Source organism: Lithobates pipiens, unplaced genomic scaffold (genome assembly GCF_037356315.1).
Source record: "Lithobates pipiens isolate NorthernLeopardFrog02 unplaced genomic scaffold, aLitPip1_a1.2 Scaffold_18, whole genome shotgun sequence".
NCBI lineage: Eukaryota > Metazoa > Chordata > Amphibia > Anura > Ranidae > Lithobates > Lithobates pipiens.
Window position 1 is genome coordinate 327,326,136 of NW_027507758.1, and position 19,824 is coordinate 327,345,959.

The 19,824-nt window shown below is 40.8% G+C and overlaps 1 protein-coding gene across 1 annotated transcript in view; it reads right to left on the reverse strand.

The window, feature by feature from the left end:
• Positions 1-19,824, reverse strand: part of CYB5R4 (cytochrome b5 reductase 4) — a 190,635-nt gene that overhangs the window by 34,549 nt on the left and 136,262 nt on the right. Inside the window, exons 12-13 of the mRNA XM_077487313.1 lie at positions 11,519-11,671; positions 3,326-3,476 (exon numbers count right to left, since the gene is read on the reverse strand). Coding sequence (XP_077343439.1) covers positions 3,326-3,476; positions 11,519-11,671 — 304 coding nt within the window. The remainder of the gene's footprint in view (positions 1-3,325; positions 3,477-11,518; positions 11,672-19,824) is intronic.

Sequence of the window (19,824 nt, forward strand, 5' to 3'; positions counted from 1 at the left end):
TGTAATAGAGCAGGCCCCTTTAGCAGCCTGCATGGAATTCCATAATTTTCTAAAGCCTCTCAGTGATCCTAAAGTGGGTGTTAATAATATGCAAATCTAGACTTCAACTAGAATTTGACACCTGGGTGTGTAAGGAAAGTGTTTGGAGCAAGGTGCCAACTTTCCTGTTGATAATGAGATGTGCATGGGATTTTTATATTATTGTGCCACAGGTTTCAGGTGTCACAGGGTTCTTCAGGACAAAGCTAGGGCTGCATGAAGGTACTTTAAGATGACCAGGCCACTTGTTGGATCACAGCAATGATACTCTGTGTATTTCAATATGCTAGTCCAGGAGAGAGGTGCAGGTGACAGATCCATGCTTTCATCACCGAGATCATAGGTGTGCACTCCTCATGTTTTTGGAAATATTTTATTATATCTTTTCATGTGAAAACACTGAAGAAATGACACTTTGCTACAATGTAAAGTAGTGAGTGTACAGCTCAGTGTAAATTTGCTGTCCTCTCAAAACAACTCAACACACAGCTATTAATATCTAAACTGCTGGCAACAAAAGTGAGTACACCCCTAAGTGAGAATGTTCAAATTGGGCTCAATTAGCCATTTTCCCTCTCCGGTGTCATGTGACTCATTAATGTTACAAGGTCTCATGTGTTTATGGGGAGCAGGTGTGTTAAATTTGGTCTTATTGCTCTCACTCTCTCATACTGGTCACTGGAAGTTCAACATGGCACCTCATGGCAAAGAACTCTCTGAAGAGCTGAAATAAAGAATTGTTGCTCTACATTAAGATGGCCTGGGATATAAGAAGATTGCCAAGACCCTGAAACTGAGCTTATGGTGGCCAAGACCATATTGCGGTTTATGAGGACAGGTCCTACTCAGGACACCATACACTGCATTAAATTAGTCTGCATGGCTGTCGCCCCAGAAGGAAGCTTCTTCTAAAGATGATGCACAAGAAAGCCCGCAAACAGTTTACTAAAGACAAGCAGACTAAGGACATGGTTTACTGGAACTGTCCTGTGGTCTGATGAGACCAAGATAAACGTATTTGGTTCAGATGGTGTCAAGCGTGTGTGGCGGTAACCAGGGGAGGATTACAAAGACAAATGTGTCTTGCTTACAGTCAAGCATGGTGGTGGAAGTGTCATGGTATGGAGCTGCATAAATGCTGCGGGCACTGGGAGCTACAGTTCATTGAGGGAACCATGAATATCAACATGTACTGTGACATACTGAAGCAGAGCACGATCCCCTCCCTTCGGGGACAAGGCCGCAGGGCAGTATTCCAACATGATAACGACCCCAAACACACCTCTAAGACAACAACTGCCTTGTTAGAGTAGCTGAAGGTAAAGGTGATGGACTGACCTAGCATCTCTCCAGACCTAAACCCTATTGAGCAACTGTGAGGTGGAGGAGCGCAAGGTCTCTAACATCCACCAGCTCCATGATGTCATCATGTAGGAATGGAAGAGGACTTCAGTGGCAACCTGTGAAGCTCTGGTGAACTCCAAATCCAAGAGTGTTAAGACAGTGCTGGAAAATAATGGTGGCCACTCAAAATATTGACACTTTGGCCCAATTTGGACATTTTCACTCGTACTCACTTTCATTGCCAGATGTTTAGACATGTTGAGTTATTTTGAGGGGACAGCAAATTGATACTGTTATACAAGCTGTACATTCACTACTTTACATTGTAGCAAAGTGTAATTTCTTCAGTGTTGTCACATAAGATATAATTATTTACAAAAATGTGAGTGGTGTACTCCCTTTTGTGAGATACTGTACATATATCCGATATAATAACAATAATATTAATATAGCAGTAGGGCAATGGACAGTATGAGTAGAGCAGTGGACAATGTCAGTTGGGCAGAGCTTTAGGCCAGTAGGGCAGAGGTTGATGTCAGTAGAGCAGTGGACAGTGTCAGTAGGGCAGATGCTGGTGTCAGTAGAGCAGTGGACGTGTCAGTAGGGCAGAGCTTTGGGCCAGTAGGGCAGAGGTTGATGTTAGTAGAGCAGTGGACAGTGTCAGTAGGGCAGATGCTGGTGTCAGTAGAGCACTGGATGGTGTCAGTAGGGTAGATGTTGGTGTTTGTAGTTTATTTTTATTCTTTTTTTTTTTACTACTTTTTTTTACAATATTATGTTATTTTGTATTTGAATTATTTTAGGAGCCCCATTGGGGGGGCTTTGGTGAAATATCAGGGGTCTAAACAGACCTCTGATATCGCACTTTTGAGACACAGAAAGGGCCTGAGGACAGAGATTCACCAGTCCCTTTCTCTGCAGCCAAGCAGCAAGGGAAATTTGCACAGCATAGGGTGATTAGGGGGTTGTCAGAAAAAAATGAATCATACTGAGACATCAGTACAGTTAAATCACACTATTTTCATAATAATAAAAAAAGGTAAACGTAGTCAAAACATAGCCAGAGTTCAGGAACCGGAATGGATAGTCAGTCAAGCCAAAACGTCAGGGAGCCAGAGATGAGTGTAGTAGAACAGCAAGTAGGAACTGGAGCCAGAAGGAATGTCAGCCCAGAAAGTCTTTAACAGGAACACTGGAGAGCGTCTCTAGAGATGTGACCAGGGAGAAGGCACAGATCATCTAGACTGGACGGCTTGAGTAGGCAGGACTGACTAACAGGATATCATCAACAGGTGAGTCACTGTGGAGAGATAGGAGCTGGCAATTAGCCAACAGCTGAGCGGCCAGCTTTGAGAATCAGACTCCAAACTGCGGCTCTTTGCTTGCTTTTATCCGGCTCTTGGGGCACTATTCCTCCCACTGACACCTACAAGGAGGCACCATTCCTTCCACTGACACCAACAATGGGGCAACCATTCCTCTCGCCAACACCAACAATAATTTTTCTTGCACCGACACCAAAGATAAGGAACTATTTCCCCCTACTAATACCAATGATGGGGCACCATTTCTACTTTTACTGACTACAGGCACTATGTAATTTGTTTATTTCTACTGACACTTTTTTCAAGCAGAATGCATAATCCAAGCAGTGATTGTTGGTTCGAGATGTCACAGATGTAAAAAAAAAAACAAAAAAAAAAAAAACTGCATATTTAAAGAAGTCCCTGGTAAAAATTAAAAAATTAAAATGTCTCACAACTTTAATTTGTGCAAATTAGCAGCATATGCAAGGTTATTTGTGTCCATTTATATAGCCCAAAAGCATCCCACACACACCATAGATTTGTTAAACTAAAACATTAAACTGCAAATATCCATTACGAACACTTGTATATACTGTATGTATTAAATGTATACATTGTGAGATAAAAAAAAATACCTGAGTGTGTTGGAGCTATTTAAAACATGATTCAGTAATTTTACAGTTGGTGTGAAACCAGTGCCAGCTACCAGAAGAAAAATATCCTCAACGTCATCAACTTGGGAAGTCTGAAAACATCCTCGTGGGTTGCTCATTAAGATGTTGTCACCTGCGCCAATAAAAGGAACATTCACATATTCAATAATGTATAGTTCTGGGCTTCTATAAGAACGTATCCTCTGTAACTGAAAATATTATGTGTCTTGTGCAAAAGTAAAAATTAGTTTACGGTTTTGAATGGTTTTGGTCTCTGCTGACCCTGTTCAGACAGTTTATGTAAAAAAAATAAAAAGGCACTAAATAAACCAATACATTTGATGCTCTGAATGACATTTGCCTTTACTGCGTGAGCATCACAAACTGTGGTAAGCGAGTAAAATCTCTTTCAAAAATATTAAAGCAAAAAGCCCTACAAAAGAATACACATTACTGTAAACAAAACTGAATTGCAGTTAGAGTTTTCGCCTTACTTTTCTCATGTTTTTTCACTACCCTGTACACATTCTATTTACTCATTGTATGAACTTCCTGCAGATTATGTGCATGCTATAGTTGAATCTGAACCTCACAGTTTTATTGCAGTTACTATGGTTTGTAGCTGAACTCAGAACCTTGCAGGAATGGTCAATCATGCCGCAACTAAACTGAGTAACTCAACTTCATTGAGATGAGGCATTTAAGGGGGTTTGATCACCTTGTGAAAATCAATTGTCCATATATTAAACTTGGTGCAAAGGTGTTCACTTTAGGGTAATTTCAAAAAACAAGGGGGCATGTATTGTGTCTGGAGGAAAATACGTTCAACTTCTGAAAATGAGAAGGCTTATTCACAGCAAGAGCTGTGCAAACGTGGAAAAGACTTCATTGGGAGGTATTTCTGTAGACTGCTTAAAAAAAGCTGGATGCATTTCTAAGTGCACAAAAAATAACTGGCTATTAATATTTTTAAGTGATGACACCAAAGATTGTTGATCCAGGGAATACCCTTAAGGGATCAGAAAGAATTTTGCCCTGTCTAAATAAAACAACAAGGTTATTGTTTGCCCTCCTCTTGATAAATGCCTGAAAAATGAATGGCCTGTGGATATATGCTGTAACAATTCAACCTATACAAAAGAGTACTAAACAGTTCAACACTGTAGAAACATCTTAAACATATTTAGTTTAAGTGAATAGCTTCCAACCGTCCCTGATTTTGAGGGGCTGTCCCTGATTTGGAAGAAAGTCCATCTGTCCCTCTTTCCTCTTCATTTGTCCCTAATTTTGGTCTGATCTATTTAGTTGTAGATAAAATGCACTATTTATCTTTCAACAAGAGTTTCACAGTGCTTCACCTTTCATCCAAATTCTAAATTCCTGTGTTTGTAAATTTCATAAGCCAATATAAAGGAATGTTGGTAAAAAAAAAAGCACTTTGTTTCCATCTCAAAAAGTTGCAAGGTATGCAAGTGTTTGGGTTTAGAAAAGAAAATCACAATCTTTTGAATTTGTTGCCATCATGCAGTTTTGTCCATGTTGACTCAACTTTATCTTAACCGTGTTTTCAATGCAAAAAAAAAAAAAGCTGGATCAAGCTTTTTTTTCCCCCTGGCACTATGTTTTTTTTTTAAATTTAAGTTGGCCATGTATGGATAGAATTACAAATGAAAATTCTCAGAATATTTGAAAGTTGTTTTTGTTTGCTTTTATCATTTGATTTTGGAATGAATGGACTTTACTGAACAAAAACCACATACACTGTTAAAAAAAATTTTTTTTAAAAATTTGTTAATTCAAGAAAATCTTTCTATCCTGCTCTAAAATTTCTTGTCACTTTGGTCGCAAACGAATGTCGATTTGATCCACTAAAAACTAGCAAACTTTTAGAACATTCTTTTCCTAAGAATTTTTATCTGAAATTCTACCCATCTTTGCCCAGCTTTCAAAGGTGAAGTGGCCATTTGAACAAGTATAAATCGCATACAATAAAAATACCTGTGGTTAATTATTTAAACTTTCCAGCACCCAAACATTTCAGCTAAATACCTACAAACTAAAATTTTATTTTTTTTTTCCAAATACACATACTGTATTTTTTGTTCTATGCTAAGAAAAGTTTGGCTTTTATAGTATGTCCCTGACCAAAAAAGAAAAATATTTATCTTTAAGAGGAATTACAAGTGAAAAAAATAGCGGCTTTCTCAAATATGTAACACAAACAGACAGACCAAAAAATTGGAAAAGACACCTGCTCGTGACTGCTATCATTTTAATATTCATATAGAAAAAAAAATAAAAAAAATAAAATAAATACACATCCCCCCTCCCCTTTCCCCATAAGAGGAATTCACCCCGACAGAAAACCTTGCCCCTCTCCCCTAAAATTCCCCCCAAACTGAACCAACCCCCCCCCCCCCTGTTCTTATGGCCAAACAATGGAACTCAGTTAAACACACCACAATTCTGTGAAGGTGGATGTAGCCTGAGAGACCCTAATTTAATTAACCAAAAATGAGCACGAGTATCTGATGATTAAACATTATAATAACCTGACCTTCTATGTGATCCTAAAGGTCCACAAAAACACCCATAAACCACCCGGAAGAACTAAAGTTTTTGAGGTGGGAAGTCCAATTGAGCGTGTAGGTAAATGGATTAAGAATTTGATAACAGAACTCCCCTCATTTGTCTTGGATACAAGAGGCTTACTTTGGAAGTGTTTTGGTTGGTATGGACGTAGAGCCTCTTTACACGTCCCTCCTGTTTGAGGTGGGGGTACATGCGGTAACCCAGTGGCTCAAACTTGGGCTCCCCTTGCCTGGTACACAGAACAAATTTTTTCTTAAAATAAAAATAATAATAAAAATGGTGCGCTAATTCAAGAAGCTATACAGCAAAAATAGACAAATAGGAACGACTAACCCTAAACCCCCCCCCCCGCCCCCCCCCCCCAAAAAAACAGTAATATGTTATAATATGTGAAACATTGATGAAGTGCGCTAATTCAAGAAGCTGTGCAGCAAACAGACAAAATTGCAGCTTCGGAGGAGCCGGTAACATCACTTTTTGTCACGGCCAAGACCAGGAAGTAGGGATTTTATCGAAACTGCTTGCTTTTAACCTAGATGTAAGGTATTATATTTTAATAAAATAATTTCTTTTGTGAAATTGACAAGTGACATCATCTGGAGTGGACAGGAGGAGCAGGAGGGGCCGAGGGGGAACAGCGCGCCACTGGAGAAGATATGAAACAAGCTCTGAAGCCAGCAGAAGAAAGCAAGTACTGAAGTGTGCCCCGCTGTGTCCCCCCACAATGTGCCCAACAGTCTGTCCCCTATCCCATGTAATATGCCATGTCCCCTGTCCCATGTAATCTCCTGTCGTGTGCTCTGCCCCATGTAATGTCCGGTCGTGTGCTCTGCCCCATGTAATGTCCCCTGCCCCATGTAATGTCCACTGTCCCATGCAACGCCCTGTCATGTGCTCTGCCCCATGTCATGTGCTCTGTCCCATGTTATGTCCTATCATGTGCTCTGCCCCATGTCATGTGCCCTGTCCCATGTAATGTCCCCCGTCATGTGCCCTATCCCCTGTAATGTGCCCTGTCATGTCCCCTGTCCCATGTCATGTCCCCTGTCCCATGTCATGTCCCCTGTCCCAGGTCATGTCCCCTGTCCCATGTCATGTCCCCTGTCCCATGTCATGTCCCCTGTCCCATGTCATGTGCTCTGCCTCATGTCATGTCCCCTGTCATGTGCTCTGCCTCATGTCATGTCCACTGTCATGTCCTCTGTCCCATGTCATGTGCCCTGTCTCATGTAATGTCCCTTGTCATGTCCCCTGTCCCATGTAATGTCCCCGTCATGTCCCCTGTAATGTCCCCTGTCCCATGTAATGTCCCCTGTCCCATGTAATGTCCCCTGTAATGTGCTCTGCCCCATGTAATGTCCCCTGTCCCATGCTCTGCCCCATGTAATGTCATCTGAATGGATCAGCTTTGCAGGAAAAGAAAGCACAAGTTTCACATTAAATAGGTACATTTTAATATTTATTCTTTTATTTAATGCTATTTCTACAAATAATTTTTGTTATCAACAGCTCGCCGATCATACCAATGTTCCGTGAACTGTAGATGTGAACATTTCAGGGGTTCCTCGAGATCTCAAACTTTTTGCCAGGGGTTCCTCCAATGTAAAAAGGTTGAGAAACACTGGCCTAAACTGATGAAGAAATTTCTTTTTTTTGGGGGGGGATATTTATTTTAGCAAAAAGTAAAAAAAAAAAATAAAAAAAAAAATTATATATATATATTTTCATTCAAAATTGTCACTCTTGTTGTTTATAGTGCAAAAAATAAAAACTGCAGAGGTGGTCAAAGACCACCAAAAGAAAGCTCTAATTGTGGGGGAAAAAAAAAAGAATGTCAATTTTGTTTGGGTACAGTGTCGCACGATCACACAATTGTCAGTTAAAGCGACACAGTGCTGTATCGCAAAACATGGCCTGGTCATTAAGGGGGAAAATCTTTTGATTCAAGCACTTTATCACTGTTTCACATATTATAGTATATTACTGTATTTTTTTTTTTCTGGCAACACTCAGGTTCTAGCCTACCACTTCTTCCAACACGGCCTACTTCTAGAGCGCTCTTCCCTACCAGCTAATTTGGATAACAGTGCGTTTCCTCTCTGGACGTATTTCCAGGTCAGTCATTTCCTACAAGAAGCTGATCGTGCCTTTTCCGTCTCTCGCCCGCTCACTCCTTTAGAACATCTATGCTCTCGCTCTACACCCAAACAACATGTAATCTCAATCATTTATAACTCACTCTCCTCTGAAAGCTTGATGAAACCTGACAAAGCATGTTTAAACTGGGAAAGAGACCTGCAAATAGAGATGACAGAGGCACAATGGGAACATATCTACAGTAACACATAAAGGCTCCCTCAATGTCTCGACCCAGGAAAACAATTATAAAATCCTAATGCTCTGGTATAGAACCCCAGTAATTCTCAACAAATATAACCCTGCCTGCTCCGAAAAATGCTGGAGATGCTCCAGGGAAACAGGTACTTTAGCACATATATGGTGATCCTGCCCCTTAATCCAGCCATTCTGGACACCAGTCCGAGAACTGACATCACTAATTTCTACATACACCCTAGAACACACCCCAACTCAACTCCTCCATCATTCATACCTACGGACACATCACTACCGCAAAACGCTAATACCACCTCTGTTGAATGCAGCCAAAATGTGTATCCCTCTTTATTGGGGTACAACCCAGGTTCCAACCGTCTCTGAATGGCTCAGACGAGTAGAAAAAAATTGCAGAAATGGAAGAACTAATCTCCATAGCCAAAGACTGTCCAACCAAATTTTCACATACATGGGCCTGTTGGTCCCACTTTCGCACTACTGCCAAATTTGAACTATTGACCAACCAAAACACCCCAAGACATTTGCACTCCTTAACGACTACTCTTTATAGTTCAAAAGCGACGATCTAAGACCATTCTAGATCTTTATAAGCAAGCACCCTAATATCTCCAGACCCGTTTTTTTCACCCATCCTACACTAACCCTTTGGGAATGGTGGCCGGGACTGGGAGGTAGGTTAACATCCCATTTCCCTTCGCCCCCATCCCAACCCAATCCACCCCCCCTCTTCTTGAGTTTACAACCCAATCCACTCCCTATATCCATCAGAACTCTATCCCATCTAGCAACAATTTTTAGCGGAGTTTGGTCCTGTAGTTGTTAGAAGGATTTAATCACTCAGAGTTGTTCATTTCCCCACAAGCAAGCCCCTGATTTTCTCTAAGAAAACACACTCAAACCTATATTAGCACCAAGTAGAAAAACGGATGCTGGGATAAGCATTACCATCTAGCGAAAAAACTAAGACCGAACCTGTCTTCTTCATAGCGCACTCTGCTGACTTAAGCTAGAACTTTTTCACTACAACTACTGTTGCCAATTAATGCCGTTCAACACTGTTGTTAAATATTGTATTGGATAACCTGCTTTTTACTTTCCAATAAAAATCTATGGAAAAAAAAAGAAATGCAGTCCAAATGCGTTCTAGAAGCTTTTCTGCATGCGCGTTTTTGTTGCGTTTTTGATGTAGCCCAGTGCTTTTTCTTCCGCCTCTTTTTTCTTAACCTTAAATAAGGACATGTGTGTTCCAGTACACGGACAGACCTGATAGGCCCCTTTCACATAGGTCATACACACCATACATAACTGCAAGGCTATATTTGCCTTTAGAGGGATGCACAGGTGTTCCATGCATCCCTCTTCAGACAGTCCCATTGATGTCATTTCGGATGTAGCAACTGCACAAACAAAGCTGTTGCTCCCAATATGACATCCATGTAGGTCTGTGTGCATGTCCCTGAGCTCACACTGTCTGCATTCATGGTTGTGTACTCACACTTGCAGGGATGTCAGATTGGGAACAACAGCTATGCTTGTGCAGCCGTTGTATCCCAATTGACAATGGACTGCCTGTATGGGGATGCACGGAACACCTGTGCATTCTTGTGGGGATAAACATGGCTCTCCATGGGCGTACACTTTAGTACATAAGCGATGCTTTAGTAGTAATTTAGCAGAAATTTTGTAAGCTATGTTGTGTTTAAGTGCACTATAATCTGTAGCACTTAAGTTGTAAGTGAAAAATTGTAACCTCCAGAGTAAATTGTTTTTATTTACAGTTTTGTGTACCTTCAGTTTTCACCATTTCACAAAAAGGTGCAATTTAAAATGTACAATTGTTTGTTATTTATTAACTCAATACAGTTTTAACTTTTATATTTTGTACATTGTGCATAGTGTATTTTTTGTGAAAATATTGTTTTGATAAACATTTGAGCCAATATCGGGGTGCCTTAAAATCATTAGCACCTTCTTTATATTCTACTGGCCATGTGCTTTCAGAAAATATATGGTTTGAGGGGTCTTTTACAAATTCTGAAAGCTGTAAGTGAAAAAGAAAAACCTTCATATTTTTAGAGAAATTTTTGCATACGTCCGATTTTCACGATTTCTCAAAAAATGCACAATACAGGTTTAGCTTTTATATTTAGAAGGAACATCGCAGGAATTTTGTAAAATTTGCTGTGTTTGTATCTGCTAATAATGATATTAGTGCACTTTTAGTGAAAATATTGTTTTGGTAAACGTGTGCAAATATTGCAGGGCCTTACAAATCAGTAGCACCTTACATTTATTCCATTGGTCCTATGCTTTTAGAAAATGTATAGTTTGGGGGGTGGGGGGGGGGGTCTTTTAAAAATTCTGAAACTGAAAAATGAAAACCTCCAGATTTGAGAAATTTGGTTATTTATAGTTTTGTGTATGTTCAGTTTCAGTTTCAGTTTCAGTTTCCTGAACACAAGGGACTTTTCGCATTGAACGTAAGTTACATCTTATTTTTTTTTCTGCACCCTGTGCGATATGCACTTCTCACAACTGCACAATACACACTCCTGAGCCCTACGTGTTATACACTCCTGAGTCCTGTACTTTGTGTGTTAGACATTCCTGAAAAATGCATCTTGTATGGTATGTAGTTCTAAAGCCCCGTACACACGAGAGGACTTATGTCCGACAGACTTCCGAAGGAGTTCCGTCGGAGTTCTGCTGGAATTCCGACGGAGTTCTGACAGACTTTTCGGCTGAGCGGACTTGGCCACACACAATCACACTAAACTCCGACGGATTCGAACGTGATGACGTACGACTGGATTCGAATAAGGAAGTTCATAGCCAGTAGCCAATAGCTGCCCTAGCTTCGGTTTTAGTCCGTCGGTATAGCATACACACGAGCAAATTTTTTGAAGGGACCGGGTCCGGCGGAGTTCCTTCGGAAAAATTTGAAGCATGTTCCATATTCTAAAGTCCTTCGGACTTTGGCGAGTCAAAAGTTCGTTGCAGCCCACACACGATCGAATAGTCTGACGGACTCAGTCCGTCGGACTTTGGATGTTGAAAAGTCCGCTCGTGTGTACGGGGCATAAGCCTTAACCTATTTCCATTATTTAGTGCTGCTTTACTTGTCTCCCCTGAAAAAGGAGGGATTAGGGGCGGGAAGTTGGCCAGGGAGGGCAAGTTTCTGCACCTATAATAATATTATAAAGCACTGATAAAGCATGTTACTCTTACCTATTTCCAAGTTGTCAAGCAGAGGTGTAAAGCTTCCATTTGGGTAGATTTTGATGATTATATAGATGTACTTTTCAATATTGCCAGATTTTTGTTGTGGATCTGACACTAACGTCTGGGAAACTGGCGTATAAGGTTTAACCACTTCCACACCTAAAACAAAGGGATATATTTGTTTAACACAATGTAAGTAAGTGATTCAGAATTAACTTATGCATTTAGTTTATGCAAATGCAACAAAGCAACCCTTCCATTACAAAAGTCAGCCAGAGACGTCAAAATGCTTTCCAGAGACATTGAATGGAGTGTGTACAGTATGTATATGCTGATAGAGTAAGGAAAGGAGGCAGGTGAAGGACATTTCCAGTACTGGCCTATTTTGGAGAAAATTATAAGAGCTCAGCAAGAAAAATGTATCCAGCTGATCAAGGGAATAGTATCCAAAATGTGTATAGGTTCTACTAAAACAAAAAGGAGCCTGGGCCTCTGCAGGTTTTCAATCTGACTTAAACCTTCCCTTCAGTCTTGCACATTGTTTAGGCACCTCTCCTGTACTCGGATTTTACTGCACACTATGACCCTGTCACAATGTGTATTAGAAGCTGCAGAAAGGTCAGATACTGTACAGCTTGCCTCATTTCCTGGCTGGAAGAAATCGAGCATCATCGAGCCTTTCCTCCCCAGCCTGACTGTCCCCGGTCCATCCCTTTCATTCATTGGATTTCATCATGAAGACTCATCATCACATGTCACCATTACCAAGATAGAGCAGTCTGAATTCAAACACAGCCTGCCTAGGAACACCCATTCCTCCAGACTGACATCTACCTCATCAAGACATTTTGATATTTGCATGATTTCTCTTAAGTGCCAGCCCACTGCTTGCATCAAGATGTAGGCTGAGAGGAAAACTGAGGTAGGTTGCGGTAATGTTTTCAGGAAACTATGTACAGAACTGTGCCAGCCCCTCACACCAGCCATGATCTGCCTGCATTGCATAGAAAAGCACAGGGCCCAGCGATGAAATCATAGAGTCTCTAGTAAAGTTTGCCATAGACAATTAGAATCCGGGCCGGTTCAGTAGGGACCACCTGAGATTGGAACCATGTATGGGCAGGCTGATTGTACCCAAGTTGATCAATCGATCAACTTGAGTACAACCAGCATGTCAAATTTTTCATGAAATTATTGTCAGCAGCTAAAGCTGCTAGCAATAATCACTGTGTATTCTCCCAAATGAGACAGCTCTCCATGTCTCCCTGCTGGGAGAACACAATAGCTTGGTGGAAAGGGATTCCCCCATCAACACTGACTGTGTTGATGAGGGAATCAACTTATTTTCGTTCTTGCAACCTGTGGCTGCAAAATATAAAATCATTCCATCTATGGCTGGCTTTAGGCATTTAGGCCCCTTTCACACTGAGGTGTATTTCAGGCGCTACAGCGTTAAAAATAGCACCTGAAAAAAAGCATCTCCTTTCACTTCAGTGTGAAAGCCAGAAGGTTTTCCACACTGGAGCGGTACGCTAGCAGGACGGTAAAAAAAGTCCTGCTAGCAGCATCTTTGGAGCGGTGAAGGAGCAGTGTATTCACCGCTCCTACCCATTGAAATCAATGGGGCAATGCGGCTATACGTTGCAGCGGCGCTTTGCAGGCGGTTTTATCCCTTTTTCGGCCGCTAGCAGGCTTAAATCCGCCCCGCTAGTGGCCAAATATCGCCGCTAAAACGACAGTAAAGCGGTGCTAAAAATAGCGTCACTTTACCACCGACGCCCACACCGCCCCAGTGTGAAAGGGGCCTTAATGAAAACAAAGGAGTTTTATTTAATAATGCCACTAGTGTGTTGATGAGGATGGAGTGAAGAACCAAGGAAGGCAAAATATAAGATGCTTAACTCTCAGGCCGCGTACACACGCGGGGACTGTTCGCCCAACTTTGTCCGTCAAACAGTTTCGGCAAACAGTCCGCTCAAAATTAGCATGGACGGACATGGCCACACACGACGGACGAACAGTTTGCTGAAACCGTGCGCGATGACGTGAACGGCACGTACGACGGGACGAAAAATACGACGTCCTATACACTGCATTATAACTTTCGGCGTGTAAATCCTTTCTGAGCATGCGCGGAACTTAGTTTGACGAACAAGCCTACACACGAGGGGACTGTTCGCTGAAACTTTGTTTCAGCGGACAGTTTTTCGGAATTTCCGAAAAACCTTGTTCAGCGGACTGTTCGCTGAAACTGTCCGCTGAAAGCCCACACACGAGCGGACTGTCCGCTGAAACACTGTTCAGGGGACAAGGTTGGGCGAACAGTCCCCACGTGTGTACGCGGCCTCAGATTTAGGTGAATTATTTCAAGTGTGGTCAACAATGGGATCCTTTGTTACTGACAAAAACTCTACCTCTATATGGCCAATATTCAAGAAAAGGTAGATGAATAGGTTTTCTAGGTTTACAAGAAGCACTTTGGGCAATAGTTTGAATATTTCTCACAATCTTTATTTTTATGGCAAATAAAAATGTACCTACTACAACCCCAGTTCCAAAAAAAGTTGGGGCATGATGATTTGCAAATCTCATAAATCCAAATTTTATTCACAATAGAAAACATTAAATATTTAAACTGAGAAAACGTACCATTTTAAGAAAAAAAATAAGGTCTTTTTGGATTTTATGGCAACAACATGTCTCAATAAAGACAGATTTACCACAGTATAGTATCCTGTCTTCTTTTAACAAAACATCTGGTAAATAAGGAGACCAGTTGCTGGAGTTTTGGGAGAGAAATGTTGACCCATAGTTGTCTGATATAGGATTCTAACTGCTCAACAGTCCTAGGTCTTTTTCATTTTAAGATGTGCTAAATCTTTTCAGTTGGTGAAAGGTTTGGACTGCAGACAGGCCAGTTAAAGAGGAAGTAAACCCCTTCAAACCACTTTGACCTACAGGTAAGCCTAGATTAAGGCTTACCTGTAGGTCCAAGCAATATCTCCTAAACCTATATGGTTTAGGAGATATTTGCCCGAAAATGGGCACCGCTGTCTACGGCGCATGCGCCGTAGACAGCGGCGCGCAGGCGCACGAAATGCGGCAAGTCCAAGAATGGATTTGCCTAATTTGTCGACTCCCGTGCGCATGCGCGGGAGTGACGTCATCGCGGCTTCGCCGAATGGCAGCGTCGGAGCTGCGAGACGCGACTCCCGTGCGCATGCGCGGGAGTGACGTCATCGCGGCTTCGCCGCTGTCATTGGTCGGAGCTGCGAGACGCCACCAGCAAGATGGACGCGGCGGACTACAGGGATCAGCGGCGACTTCGCTGGCTCCTGTGTCAGGTAAGTGACACATAATGAGCTACTATGCGATGCATAGTAGTCCATTATGCTTTACCTTTGCAGGGAAAAAAAGAGGAAGTAAACTCATCAGGGTTTACTTCCTCTTTAACACCTGGACTCTTCTACTACAAAGCCATGCTGTTGTCATAGATGCAGCATGCGGTTTAGCATTGTCCTACTGAAATATGCAAGGCTTTCCCTGGAAAAAGGTGTTTCTGGATGGGAGCATATGCTGCTCTAAAACCTGGATATACAATGTATGTACCTTATAAATTATAATACAAGTCCAATATTAGTTATTTACTAGATCACACTAGCAAGTGTTGCAGTTAGACCTAAGACTAGTTAAACAGAACTGTATTGTTAAACTACAATAAACAGTGCTAAAAACGGTTTTACTTATAGCATAATGCCATAAAAATGCTTGGTCCACTTTTCTGTTAGAACCTTACACTCTCCTTTACATCTCTCTTTTAGAATCCTGCCAGGCATGAAATTATCCAGTATAAAAAGATTGTTAATTTAGATTCCACTTTATGGATATCTGACATTACTAAAAGTAAATGGTATTAGTACTACCAGTTAGGTATTTCAGTCAAGATAAATGTCAGACACTTCAAAATTTGTGATTTATCCAAGTTTAATGAGCTCTGCATCCATAAAATAGTTATATTATTCAGAAATAAGAATAGTAAAAAGCATGTTAAGGGTCCTTGGGTAAATTTCTCAGAATAAAAATTCAGCCACTGAAGTGCATGTACTTTACTTTGACGTAGAGTGTTCGATTCCGGCTTTTAGAATCAGCTTTAGTATTCTTGGAATAAATGTAAAAAAAACAAAAAAAAGTATTATTTTTCATGAGATCTGTGTGCCACTATAGTTTATTCCCCTGTATCCTATTAAGAGAGGTTTAAGATCACTCATAGGGTATTCATCAACCTGGATTCAGCGGAAGTTGTGAAAATAGGAAACGTTGGTACAGAAGATGAATAAATTAAGCAGAAAAGTTAAATAGTTATGGAAACAAAAAAAAGTGTGCTCTAGATTTAAAGTAAAAGCCACTATTTATTAGTATTGGCAATGTTTTAGTCCCTATTATTCCCAGCACTTCTGTTCACCAATGGTTTTGGCTGTTTTCTTAATTGCCGACATAGCATTGGATGCATCAAATAGTGATGTTTTCGAGGCATATCTGACTGAGCAAGCAACAGTTCTTTGAAAGCCCATCATGCATTCTATTTCCAACAGCTATGATGCTCACTGCAGAAATACAGGTTGTTTTCAAACTGCACAAGCTGTGCGCCTCTGTCTGCACAATCCCAAGCAAATGCTACCTGTCATAATGACCATGTAAGAATCACTATTAGGAGGGAGCCAATGTTATTAATTTCAGCTCATACTGGTACTGCCCCTCCATTAAATATTTGTAAAAATGTTCCCAGTATATCTTTGCTGTATGTTACATACTCCACCCTGCCAAGATTAATACACATTATACACTCTGGACCACAAAACTCTGTATAGCATCACACTGTAATGTACATTAACATATATCTGACGGCTCCACTTACGCATTGTGCTATACGATACATACTTCAGACCAGTCTACTTTGTAAGTTGTGCATTACATATTCCTGACCACAATTCTATGTGCACTGTGATTTACACAACTTAGTACATTTAGGGCTGTTAATCTATATATGTACATTGTGAAGTATGTTACAAACTCCTGACCTCTACAATCTGGTGTTATGTTACATACTCCAGAGCTCCAAACCACTCCACATGGTATATATAATATAGTTTGGATAGCTGCAATCAATACTTTGGCTGGACATGACAAATTACAAACTGGCTTATTCTGGGCACAGTGCTATATGTTACATAGTCCACAGTATGTAATTTTTTACACTGTACTTATATTTAAAAAAAATACTGCCTATGTATATACTGTATACAGAATAAAAACAAGGTTGATTTTTTTTTTTTTCCATTTTAACCAACTGAGGATCAACATGTTAAAACCAGCTTCCTAACCAGGCACATTTTAGTTTTTAGCACTGTGAAACTTTGACTCAAATTATTATTTTTTAAATAGTCTAGTCTTTCTTCATAAACATAGGCCATGCACTACTGGCAATCTCTCTCTCTCTCTATCTATATCTATATCTCTATATCTCTATATCTATATCTATATCTCTATCTCTATCTCTATATCTATATCTATATATATATATATATACACACACACACATATACATACACACACACACACTTTATATATATTGACATTTATCAACCCTTAAGCTCTGCCTATAGCAATTTTCAGGACCTAAAATGTAAAGGAAAAAAAATGTGAATTGTAGATTATAGTTAATTTGTTGTTCATAAGGTTGTCATTTTAATAAGGTATTTCTCATGCACAGCATGGGCATACTTACAATTATACCTCAAAACTCATTCTGCCAGTAGTATCTGTGGGGATACCACATGTGAAACTTTCACAGCACAGCCCAAAACCAGGCTCCTTCAGGCACCTTTAGGCTTTCAAGGGTCCTAATTTATGCATCTGTTTTCCTAACTGCCCATCACAATTTCAAAGGCCCTAACGTGCCACGACAAGTGAAAAACCCAAAAAATGACCACATTTTGAAAAGCAGACACCCCAATGTATTTTAGGTGGCCTGGTTTGCCTTTTGAAGAGGTAATTTTTTTGCCATAACTTTTTGTAAAATAAAGAAAAAAAATTTAATTTATTTTTTTATACGGAGTTTTGAATTAATCAAATATGTCTCAATCACAGCATATGCATACTTAGCCCCTGTACACACGGTCGGATTTTGCCCGTCGGATCTTGTCCGAAACTGTTGCATACACACGGTCGGACAAAGTTGGCGAAAAATCCGATCTTTCAGAACGTGATGACGTAATTTCGTTACGATGGGACTACATTCAGGCTAGTAGCCAATAGCTTTGATGTAGGAATTTGATCTGAGCATGCGTGGCACTTGGTCCGATCAAAATTCTCTACACATGATCGGAGTATGTCCGATCGGCTCAGCTGGTCGGGAAATATTTCCAACATGTTGGAAAATTGGGTCCGACGGATATTCCGACGGAATCAGTCCGATGCATACCACACACAGTCGGATTATCCGACGACACGGTCCGATAGGACACATTCCAACGGATTCTCCGACCGTGTGTACAAGGGCTTAGAATTTCACCCCAAAACACATTCTGCTACTCCTCTTGAGTGTGGAGATACCACATGTGTAAGATTTTTTCACAGTGTAGCTGGATAGAGTGGCCTAAAATGCCAATGGAACTGGTTCTCTTGTATTTATTGATGATATTACTGCTGACAAAAGCAGCAGGATGAATTCTGAAGTGTTTCGGGCAATATTATCTGCTCATATTCAGCAAAATGCTTCAGAATTCATTGGATGGTGCTTCACAGTGCAGATGGACAATGACCCGAAGAATACTGTGAAAGCAAGCAGAGCGTTTTTTTTAAGGGAAAGAAGTGGAATGTTATGCAATGGCCAAGTCAATCACCTGACCTGAATCCGATTGAGCATGCATTTCACTTGCTGAAGACAAAACTGAAGGCAACAATGCCCCAAGAACAAGCAGGAACTGAAGAAAGTTGCAATAGAGGACTGGCAGAGCATCACCAGGGATGAAACCCAGCGTCTGGTGATGTCTATGCGTTCCAGACTTCAGGCTGTAATTGACGGCAAAGGATTTGCAACCAAGTATTACAAAGTGAAAGTTTGATGGATGATTCTTAATCTGTCCCTTAAAAAGTGGGAGGCACATATACAAACTGTTGTAATTCCCACACCGTTCACCTGATTTGGATGTAAATACCCTCAAATTAAAGCTGGAAGTCTGCAGTTAAAGCACATCTTGGTGGTTTCATTTCAAATCCATTGTGGTGGTGTATAGAGCCAAAAAGATTAGAATTGTGTCGATGTCCCAATATTTATGGACCTGACTGTATGTGCTACTATCAATCATAGCACTAGTGTATGTGCTGTTGGCAATCAGGGCACTGGTACATGTAATGCTAATGACAATCAGGGCACTGGTGTATGTGCTGCTGGTCCTTAAGTAACTGACATGTGCTGCCTGTGTATAGCGAACTAGTCCATGTGATAGATAATCACGGCATGGGTACATGTGCTGCTGGTGATCACAGGACTGATACACATTCTGCTGGTGATCAGAACACAAGTAAATGTAATGCTGATGATTAAGGCACTGATGCACATTCTGCTGGTGATCATGGTATTGGTAAATGTGCTGCTGGTGATCAGGGAACTGGTACATGCAATGCTGGTGATCCCTAAACTTGTACATGTGCTGCCGGTGATCAAGGCATTGGTACATGTAATGCTGATGATTAAAGCACTGGTACATGTAATTCTGGGGTTCAGGGCACTGTTATTGTACTGGCAGTGATCAGGGCTCAGTCACATGTACCGGCTGCAATTCGGGTACTGTCAGACAATGTACTGACTGCTATCGGGACATTGGTACATGTAATGCTGACAGTCACAGCACTGGGTGTAAATATACTGTATATTTTGCCTCAAGACACTATTCTCAGCGAAGAGGCACCATCTACTATAACACAGAGCACTACCACAAGGTCTGCATACCAAACATCTGAGTGTTTGACTGGCAAGACTACTTGGCACCAATGTTATAGGAAATACCAAAACTGTATTTTGATGGCGAAACATGCAGGAGATGTGGGACAAAAAAATGAACTCCTAGGATTTAGGTTTTCCTTAGCTGGTGGTAAGTAGAAACATACAGTAAAACACATGCAAAATTATATTGCTAATCCTGTTATTTCAAATTCTTTTGGGGAAGGAGACATTGCCTTACTCTATATTGAGTATTGTGGATACAGGCAGTCAGGTTTTTCACAGAACTGCATACCTAATATATAAAATG